We start from the raw sequence: 11,365 nt of genomic DNA, 5'->3' as shown, positions 1-11,365 counted from the left end.
CCATCTGTATAATATTTGGTTAAATATATGTGGTGCTAAAAAAGTTGTTGGATTGAAAGTTGTAAACAGAATCTGTTTGTTCAGTGACTGTAATTAATGTCAGTCTCCATTGGCCCTAATTGTGTCACTGGAGTGTTTCTCTCTGTTATTTATAAGCGACTACTTTCAACGTGTTATCCCATAGTGTCAGTGGGAGCATCACCCCCGGCACTAACAGGGATCAGCGGCTCCACAGAGAGGGAAAGAATAGATCGGAATCTGAGAACAATAGATTGGAATGTTCCAACAATGGGTCGGAATCTGAGAACAATAGATTGGAATGTTACAACAATGGGTCGGAATCTGAGAACAATAGATTGGAATGTTACAACAATGGGTCGGAATCTGAGAACAATAGATTGGAATGTTACAACAATGGGTCGGAATCTGAGAACAATAGATTGGAACAGTCCATTCTGGATGTTGCAATATCTCTACGTAAATTATGATTTTGTCTCATTCGAGGATCGGATAAATGTTGTGCTTTTGGGTATACAAGTAATTTACTATCCTCTGCTCGCTGCTATTGGTGTTTCTGGTAAGTCTCTATATCCAGCTATTAATTCGATAAAACATGTTTCACTGCATAATTGTTCTTGTTCCCTGTCCAGCACTCGCTGCTGTTTGATTTGATGGTAAGTCTCTATATCCAGCTCAAAAATTAAAAGGGGTACCCGGGCTGGGAGATACATTGATGGGGGAGTGGGATCAGTGATGAGAGATATATATACGGGGACTTTCTGGGTGTGAGATTTAATTCACAATAGGACCCTGAAAGTGAGGCTGTACTTCAGGGTCCCTTAGCATGCACCTGTTTTACAGGGTCACTGGGGTGTGTCAGTATTGGAATGGGGTCCAGACACGATACTAAAATACAGAGGATGCAGAGACAGTGATAATATACAGGGGATCCAGAGACAGTGATAATATACGGGGGATCCAGAGACAGTAACAATATACAGGGGATCCAGAGATGGTGATAATGTACAGGTGATCCAGAGACTGTGATAATATACAAGGGATCCAGAGATGGTCATAATATACAGGGGATCCAGAAACAGTGATAATATACACGGGATCCAGAGATAGTCATAATATACAGGGGATCCAGAGATGGTCATAATATACAGGGGATCCAGAGACTGTGATAATATACAGGGGATCCAGAGACTGTGATAATATACAAGGGATTCAGAGATGGTCATAATATCGAGGGGATCCAGAGACAGTGATAATATACAGGGGATCCAGAGACTGTGATAATATACAGGGGATCCAGAGACTGTGATAATATACAGGGGATCCAGAGACTGTGATAATATACAGGGGATCCAGAGACTGTGATAATAGACAGCGGATCCAGAGACGATGATAATATACAGGGGATCCAGAGGTGGTGATAATATACAGTGGATGCAGAGACAGTGATAATATACAGGGGATCCAGTGACAGTGATAATATACAGTGGATGCAGAGACGGTGATAATATACAGTGGATGCAGAGAGGGTGATAATATACAGTGGATGCAGAGACGGTGATAATATACAGTGGATGCAGAGACGGTGATAATATACAGTGGATGCAGAGACGGTGATAATATACAGTGGATGCAGAGACCATGATAAAATACAGAGGATGCAGAGAGGGTGATAATATACAGTGGATGCAGAGAGGGTGATAATATACACTGGATGCAGAGTTGCCGTTAATATACAGGGGATCCGGAGGTGGTGATAATATACAGTGGTTGCAGAGACGGTGATAATATACAGTGGATGCAGAGAGGGTGATAATATACAGGGGATCCAGAGGCAGTGATAATATACAGGGGATGCAGAGACGATGATAATATACAGTGGATGCAGAGATGGTAATAATATACAGGGGATTCAGAGACGGTCATAATATACAGAGGATCCAGAGATTGTGACAATATACAGCTCCAGAGCTGATGATAATATACAGGGGTTGCAGAGACGGTGATAATATACAGTGGATGCAGATACGGTGATAATATACAGTGGATGCAGAAACGGTGATAATATACAGTGGATGCAGATACAGTGATAATATACAGTGAATGCAGATACGGTGATAATATACAGTGGATGCAGAAACGGTGATAATATACAGTGGGGCTGAGACAGTGTTAACTTACAGCAGAGCAAGAGAAGGTGATAATATACAGGGATTCCAGAGAGGGTGATAATATGAAGGGGATCCAGAGACAGTCATAATATACAAGGGGTCAAAGAAGATGATAATATACAGGGGATCCAGAGATGGTGATAATATACAGTGGATGCAGAGACAGTGATAATATACAGGGGGTGCAGAGACGGTGATAATATACAGGGGATGCAGAGACGGTGATAATATACAGGGGATGCAGAGACGGTGATAATATACAGGGGATGCAGAGACGGTGATAATATACAGGGGATGCAGAGACGGTGATAATATACAGGGGGTGCAGAGACGGTGATAATATACAGGGGGTGCAGAGACGGTGATAATATACAGGGGATGCAGAGACGGTGATAATATACAGTGGATGCAGAGACAGTGATAATATACAGTGGATGCAGAGACAGTGATAAAATACAGTGGATACAGAGACAGTGATAATATACAGGGGATCCAGAGACGGTGACAACATATACTGGATGCAGAGACCGTGATAATATACAGGGGATGCAGAGACAGTGATAAAATACAGTGGATACAGGGATGGTGATAATATACAGTGGATGCTGAGACGTTGATAAAATACAGCAGATACAGGAATGGTGGTAACATACAGTGGATACAGAGACGGTGATAATATACAGAGGATGCAGAGATGGTGATAATATACAGCAGATACAGGAATGGTGATAATATACAGCGGATCCAGAGACGGTGATAATATACAGGGGATGCACAGACCGTGATAATATACAGTGGATGCAGAGACGGTGATAATATACAGTGGATGCAGAAACAGTGATAATATACAAGAGATCTGGAGGTGGAGATAATATGCAGGGGTTGCAGAGACGGTGATAATATACAGTGGATGCAGAGATGGTAATAATATACAAGGGATACAGAGATGGTGATAATATACAGGGGATCCAGAGGCGGTGAATATATACAGTGGATGCAGAGATGGTAATAATATACAGGGCATTCAGAGACGGTCATAATATACAGGGGATCCAGAGATTGTGACAATATACAGCTCCAGAGATGATGATAATATACAGGGGTTGCAGAGACTGGGATAATATACAGTGGATGCAGATACGACGATAATATACAGTGGTTGCAGAGACGGTGATAATATACAGTGGGGCCGAGACAGTGATAATATACAGTGGATGCAGATACGGTGATAATATACAGTGGATGCAGAAACGGTGATAATATACAGTGGATGCAGATACGGTGATAATATACAATGGATGCAGAGACAGTGATAATATACAGTGGGGCCGAGACAGTGATAACCTACAGCAGATCAAGAGAAGGTGATAATATACAGGGATTCCAGAGAGGGTGATAATATGAAGGGCATCCAGAGATAGTCATAATATACAGGGGGTCAGAGACTGTGATAATATACAGGGGATCCAGAGACCGTGATAATATACAGTGGATGCAGAGACGGTGATAATATATAGTGGATGCAGAAACAGTAATAATATACAGTGGATGCAGAGACAGTGATAAAATACAGTGGCTACAGAGACAGTGATAATATACAGTGGATGCAGAGACGGAGATAATATACAGTGGATGCAGAGACGGTGATAATATACAGTGGATGCAGAGACGGTGATAATATACAGGGGATCCAGAGACGGTGATAATGTACAGTGGATCCAGAGACGGTGATAATATACAGAGGATCCAGAGACGGTGACAATATATACTGGATGCAGAGACCGTGATAATATACAGGGGATGCAGAGACGGTGATAAAATACTGCAGATACAGGAATGGTGGAAATATACAGCAGATCCAGAGACGGTGATAATATACAGTGGATGCAGAGAGGGTGATAATATACACTGGATGCAGAGTTGCCGATAATATACAGGGGATCCGGAGGTGGTGATAATATACAAGGGATACAGAGATGGTGATAATATACAGGGGATCTAGAGACGATGATAATATGCAGTGGATGCAGAGATGATAATAATATACAGGGGATTCAGAGACGGTCATAACATACAGGGGATCCAGAGATTGTGACAATATACAGCTCCAAAGATGATGATAATACACAGGGGTTGCAGAGACGGTGATAATATACAGTGGATGCAGATACGGTGATAATATACAGTGGGGCCGAGACAGTGATAACTTACAGCAGACAAAGAGAATGTGATAATATACAGGGATTCCAGAGAGGGTGATAATATGAAGGGGATCCAGAGATAGTCATAATATACAGGGGGTCAGAGACTGTGATAATATACAGTGGATGCAGACACAGTGATAATATACAGGGGATGCAGTGACGGTGATAATATACAGTGGATGCAGAGACAGTAATAATATACAGTGGATGCAGAGACAGTGATAATATACAGTGGATACAGAGATGGTGATAATATACAGTGGATGCAGAGACAGTGATAATATACAGTGGATGCAGAGACAGTGATAATATACAGAGGATGCAGAGACGGTGATAATATACAGAGGATGCAGAGACGGTGATAATATACAGTGGATGCAGAGACGGTGATAATATAGAGTGGATGCAGAGACAGTGATAATATACAGTGGATGCAGAGACGGTGATAATATACAGAGGATGCAGAGACAGTGATAATATACAGTGGATGCAGAGACAGTGATAATATACAGTGGATGCAGAGAGGGTGAAAATATACAGTGGATGCAGAGAGGGTGAAAATATACAGTGGATGCAGAAACAGTGATAATATACAGACGATGCAGAGACGGTGAAAATATACAGTGGATGCAGAGAGGGTGAAAATATACAGTGGATGCAGAAACAGTGATAATATACAGAGGATGCAGAGACGGTGATAATATACAGTGGATGCAGAGACGGTGATAATATACAGAGGATGCAGAGACGGTGAAAATATACAGTGGATGCAGACAGGGTGAAAATATACAGTGGATACAGAGAGGGTGAAAATATACAGTGGATGCAGAAACAGTGATAATATACAGAGGATGCAGAGACGGTGAAAATATACAGTGGATGCAGAGAGGGTGAAAATATACAGTGGATGCAGAAACAGTGATAATATACAGAGGATGCAGAGACGATGATAATATACAGTGGATGCAGAGACGGTGATAATATACAGAGGATGCAGAGACAGTGATAATATACAGAGGATGCAGAGACAGTGATAATATACAGTGGATGCAGAGACGGTGATAATATACAGTGGATGCAGAGACAGTGATAATATACAGAGGATGCAGAGACGGTGATAATATACAGAGGATGCAGAGACAGTGATAATATACAGTGGATGCAGAGACAGTGATAATATACAGAGGATGCAGAGACGGTGATAATATACAGTGGATGCAGAGACAGTGATAATATACAGTGGATGCAGAGACAGTGATAATATACAGTGGATGCAGAGACAGTGATAATATACAGAGGATGCAGAGACAGTGATAATATACAGTGGATGCAGAGACAGTGATAATATACAGTGGATGCAGAGAGGGTGAAAATATACAGTGGATGCAGAAACAGTGATAATATACACTGGATGCAGAGACAGTGATAATATACAGTGGATGCAGAGAGGGTGAAAATATACAGTGGATGCACAAACGGTGATAATATACAGTGGATGCAGAGAGGGTGATAATATACATTGGATGCAGAGTTGCCGATAATATACAGGGGATCTGGAGTGGTGATAATATACAAGGGATACAGAGATGGTGATAATATACAGGGGATCCAGAGGCGGTGAATACATACAGAGCATCCAGAGACGATGATAATATACAGTGGGTGCAGAGATGGTAATAATATACAGGGGATTCAGAGACGGTCATAACATACAGGGGATCCAGAGATTGTGACAATATACAGCTCCAGAGACGATGATAATATACAGGGGTTGCAGAGACGGGGATAATATACAGTGGATGCAGATACGGTGATAATATATAGTGGATGCAGAGACGGTGATAATATACAGTGGATGCAGAGACGGTGATAATATACAGTGGGGCTGAGACAGTGATAACTTACAGCAGATCAAGAGAAGGTGATAATATACAGGGATTCCAGAGAGGGTGATAATACGAAGGGGATCCAGAGATAGTCATAATATACAAGGGGTCAAAGAAGATGATAATATACAGGGGATCCAGAGACGGTGATAATATGCAGGGGATGCAGAGACGGTGATAATATCCAGTGGATGCAGAGACAGTGATAATATACAGTGGATGCAGAGACAGTGATAAAATACAGTGGATACAGAGACAGTGATGATATACAGTGGATGCAGAGACGTTGATAATATACAGGGGATCAAGAGACGGTGATAAAATACAGTGGATACAGAGACAGTGATAATATACAGTGGATGCAGAGACGGTGATAATATACAGGGAATGCAGAGATGGTGATAATATACAGTGGATGCAGAGACGGTGATAATATACAGGGGATCCAGAGACATTGACAATATATACTGGATGCAGAGACCGTGATAATATACAGGGGATGCAGAGACAGTGATAAAATACAGTGGATACAGGGATGGTATAATATACAGTGGATGCAGAGACAGTGATAAAATACAGCAGATACAGGAATGGTGCTAATATACAGTGGATACAGAGACGGTGATAATATACAGAGGATGCAGAGATGGTGATAATATACAGCAGATACAGGAATGGTGATAATATACAGTGGATACAGAGACGGTGATAATATACAGTGGATGCAGAGACAGTGATAATATACAGCAGATACAGGAATGGTGGTAATATACAGTGAATACAGAGACGGTGATAATATACAGAGGATGCAGAGATGGTGATAATATACAGCAGATACAGGAATGGTGATAATATACAGTGGATACAGAGACGGTGATAATATACAGTGGATGCAGAGACAGTGATAATATACAGCAGATACAGGAATGGTGGTAATATACAGTGAATACAGAGACGGTGATAATATACAGTGGATTCAGAGACAGTGATAATATACAGCAGATACAGGAATGGTGGTAATATACATTGGATACAGAGACGGTGATAATATACAGTGGATGCAGAGACAGTGATAAAATACAGCAGATACAGGAATGGTGGTAATATACAGTGGATGCAGAGACGGTGATAATATACAGGGGATCCAGAGATGGTGATAACATACAGCGGATACAGAGACGGTGATAATATACAGGGGATCCAGAGACAGTGATAATATACAGGGGATCCAGAGACTGTGATAATATACAGCGGATCCAGGGACAGTGCTAATATTTACAGCGGTCCAGAGACAGTACTAACATTTATAGGGGATCCAAAGAAGGTACTAATATTTTCAGTGGGTTCCAGTGACAGTGCTAATATTTAAAGGGGATCCAGTGATGATTGTAATATTTACAGGGTGATCCAGGGACGGTACTAATATTTACACGGGATCCAGGGACGGTACTAATATTTACAGGGGATCGAGAGACTGTACTAATATTTACAGGGGATCGAGAGACTGTACTAATATTTACAGGGGATCGAGAGACTGTACTAATATTTACAGGGAATCAAGAGACTGTACTAATATTTACAGGGGATCGAGAGACTGTACCAATATTTAGGGGGAATCCAGAGATGGTGATAATACATAAGGGATCCAGAGTTGGTACAGATATTAAAAGGTGATCCGGAGATGGGACAAATATTTACACGGGATCAGGAGATGGTGACAATATACAGAGCATCCAGAGACAGTGATAATATACAGTGGATCCAGAGACAGTGATACTATACAGGGGATCTGGAAATGGTGATAATATACAGGGGATCCAGAGATGGTAATAATATACAGGGGATCCAGAAATGGTGATAATATACAGGGGATCCAGAGATGGTGATAATATACAGGGGATCCAGAGATATTGCACATATTTACAGGGGATCCAGAGAGTGCGATAATATACAACAGATCCAGAGATATTACTAATATTTACAGGGGATCCAGTGATGGAACTAATATTTTCAGGGGCTTCATTGACGGTAGTAATATTTACAGGGGTCCAGAGATGTTACTAATATTTGCAGGGGATCCAGAAAGTGTACTAATATTTACAGGGGATCCAGTGCTGGGACCACTGCTTTTCTTGATATATATTAATGACTTGGATTTGGATGTACAGGGCACAATTTCAAAATTTGCAGATGACAGAAAACTTGGAAGGGTAGTGAACAGTGAGAAGGATAGTGATAGACTTCAAGAGGATAGAAACAGGGTGGTGGCATGGGCGGACACATGGCAGATGAAGTTTAACGCAGAAAAATGCGAGGTGATGCATTTCAGTAGGAATAATGAGGAGAGGCAATAAAAACTAGAGGGCACAATTCTAAAAGGGGTACAGGAACAGAGAGATCTGGGGATATATGTGCACAAATCATTGAAGGTGGCAGGGAAGGTTGAGAAAGTGGTTAAAAAAGCATACAGGATCCTGGGCTTTATGAACAGAGGCATAGAGTACAAAAGCAAAGAAGTCATGATGAACCTTCATGAAACACTGGTTCGGCCACAATTGGAGTATTGTGTCCAGTTCTGGACACCACACTTTAAGAAAGATGTGAAGGACTGAGAGAGTGTGCAGAAAAGATTTACTAGAATGATTCCAGGGATGAGGGACTTAAATTACATGGATAGACTGGAGAAGCTGGGATTGTTCTCCTTGGAACAGAGAAGGTTGAGAGGAGATTTGATAGAGGTATTCAAAATCATGAAGGGTCCAGACAGAATAGATAGAGAGAAACTGTTCCCATTGGCGGAAGAATCAAGAACCAGAGGGCATAGATTTAAGGTGATTGGCAAAAGAACCAAAGGAGATATGAGGAAAACATTTTTTAAACAGTGAGTGGTTAGGATCTGGAATGTACTGCCTGAGGGGTTGGTGGAGGCAGATTCAATCATGGTCTTCAAAAGGGAACTGGATAAGTACTTGAAAGGATAAAATATGCAGGAGCACAGGGATAGGGCAGGGGAGTGGGACTAGCTGGATTACTCGCGCATAGAGCCGGAATGGACTCGATGGGCCGAATGGCCTCCTTCCGTGCTGTAACCTATGATTCTATAATTCTTACAGGGAATTCCGAGACGGTGCGAATATTTACAGGGGATCCAGAGAGGGTGCTAATATTTACAGGGGATCCAGAGACGGTGATAATATTTACAGGGGATCCAGAGGCGGTGCTAATATTTACAGGGGATCCAGAGGCGGTGCTAATATTTACAGGGGATCCAGAGACGGTGATAATATTTACAGGGGATCCAGAGAGGGTGATAATATTTACAGGGGATCCAGAGACGGTGCTAATATTTACAGGGGATCCAGAGGCGGTGCTAATATTTACATGATGTGGAGATGCCGGTGATGGACTGGGGTTGACAATTGTAAACAATTTTACAACACCAAGTTATAGTCCAGCAATTTTATTTTAAATTCACAAGCTTTCGGAGATTTTCTTGATAGCCAAGTTCCGCACCCATGAGGACGGCCATGAGAAATTGATAGCCAAGTTCCGCACCCATGAGGACGGCCTCAACCGGGATCTTGGATTCATGTCACGCTACACGTTACCCCACCAGCGAACAAATGTTATCTGTTTTTAATATAATGGGTCATTTGCTGGCTCTCTCTGCCTTCCGGATGTTTCTGCCTCTCTCTGTGTTTTTTTTTCTCTGTTTTTTTTCCCTGTTTGTTTTTTTGTTGAATGTGTATTCGGGGGTTCTGCAGGTGACACCTCTCTGTCTGAACACGGTGATTGCCTTGGCAACGGGCAGTTGCAGGGGCAGTCTGTAAACACCATGTATTGTTCAATATGTATAAATGCGTAGGCTTCAAGGAGCTCTTGAAACATTTGCCTGAGGAAGGAGAAAATCTCCGAAAGCTTGTGAATTTAAAATAAAATTGCTGGACTATAACTTGGTGTTGTAAAATTGTTTACTAATATTTACAGGGGATCCGGAGAGGGTGATAATATTTACAGGGGATCCAGAGACGGTGCTAATATTTACTGTTGATCCAGGGATGGTAATAATATTTACAGGCAGTTCCAGCCTGATGTACAATTGCCCTGTTTATTTCCCTTCCTTACAGTTAACTTATTGACGATAGTTATCCTATCTCGGGGAAAGTGCGGTCTCTCCAAATGTGTCACTCGTTACCTGGTGGCGATGGCAGCGGCGGATCTACTGGTCGTTATCTTCGATCTGATACTCAGGCAGATTCCCATTGTCTATCAGGGTCAGTTTCGTTTCCTGTGGTCCATCCCCGTGTGTAATATCCACGCCGTCCTGCTTTTCGCAGCCACAGACTGTTCCGTCTGGTTCACCGTCACTTTCACCTTCGATCGATTTGTGGCCATTTGTTGTCAGAAGCTGAAAACTAAATATTGCACCGAGAGAACGGCGGCTGTGGTTCTGGGAACAGTGAGTGTGCTGGGCTGTTTGAAGAACATTTTCTGGTACTTTATGTTCACAGAATGGTATGTGCTTTACAATGAACCGTGGTTTTGTTATGTAACAGCCAGTGTTATGGATTCACCGAATTGGGCAATAATTGAATTCCTTCATTATATCCTCACCCCGGGGATCCCATTTGTTCTGATTCTGCTGCTCAATGCTTTCACCGTCAGATACATTTTAGTGGCCAGCAGAGCCCGCAGGAGACTCCGGGGTCACAACAGTGGACAGAGTCCCAGAGACCCAGAGATGGAGAGCCGAAGGAAATCCATAATTTTACTCTTTGTGATATCAGGGAACTTTATACTGTTCTGGGCACTGTTTATGGTGTATTTTATATGGAACCGGGTGTGGATGTTGGGGTTTTATTCTGTAATTCTACCCAGGTTTATACAGGAACTGGGATTCATGTTCCAGCTCATGAGTTGCTGCACAAACACTTGTATTTATGCCGTGACACAGTCTAAATTCAGAGAGCAGTTGAAGAATGTGGTGAAATATCCCTTTACTGTAATTATAAAATTCATTAAATAATGAGAAGATCTGAAGACTTTCTCAGATCAGAGACCGTTCTGCGTCATACGGTGTCTGATT

The 11,365-nt window shown here is 41.9% G+C and overlaps 1 protein-coding gene across 1 annotated transcript; it reads left to right on the top strand.

The window, feature by feature from the left end:
• Positions 1–288: 288 nt before the first annotated feature.
• Positions 289–11,305, top strand: LOC137307555 (probable G-protein coupled receptor 139). Its single transcript, XM_067976868.1, has 2 exons — positions 289–577; positions 10,407–11,305. Exons 1-2 carry the CDS (start codon positions 289–291, stop codon positions 11,303–11,305), a joined length of 1,188 nt encoding a protein of 395 aa, XP_067832969.1.
• Positions 11,306–11,365: the final 60 nt, after the last annotated feature.

The sequence above is a fragment of the Heptranchias perlo genome, chromosome 3 (assembly GCF_035084215.1).
Source record: "Heptranchias perlo isolate sHepPer1 chromosome 3, sHepPer1.hap1, whole genome shotgun sequence".
NCBI classification, from domain to species: Eukaryota; Metazoa; Chordata; class Chondrichthyes; order Hexanchiformes; family Hexanchidae; genus Heptranchias; species Heptranchias perlo.
This window is presented reverse-complemented; position numbering and strand designations above follow the sequence as displayed.

Bases quoted from the DNA above. Each gene is read 5' to 3' on its own strand.
- LOC137307555 (XM_067976868.1), top strand. From the start codon at position 289: ATGGGTCGGAATCTGAGAACAATAGATTGGAATGTTACAACAATGGGT. The intron at 578-10,406 runs GTAAGTCTCTAT...CCTTCCTTACAG, and splicing joins CGCTGCTATTGGTGTTTCTG to TTAACTTATTGACGATAGTT.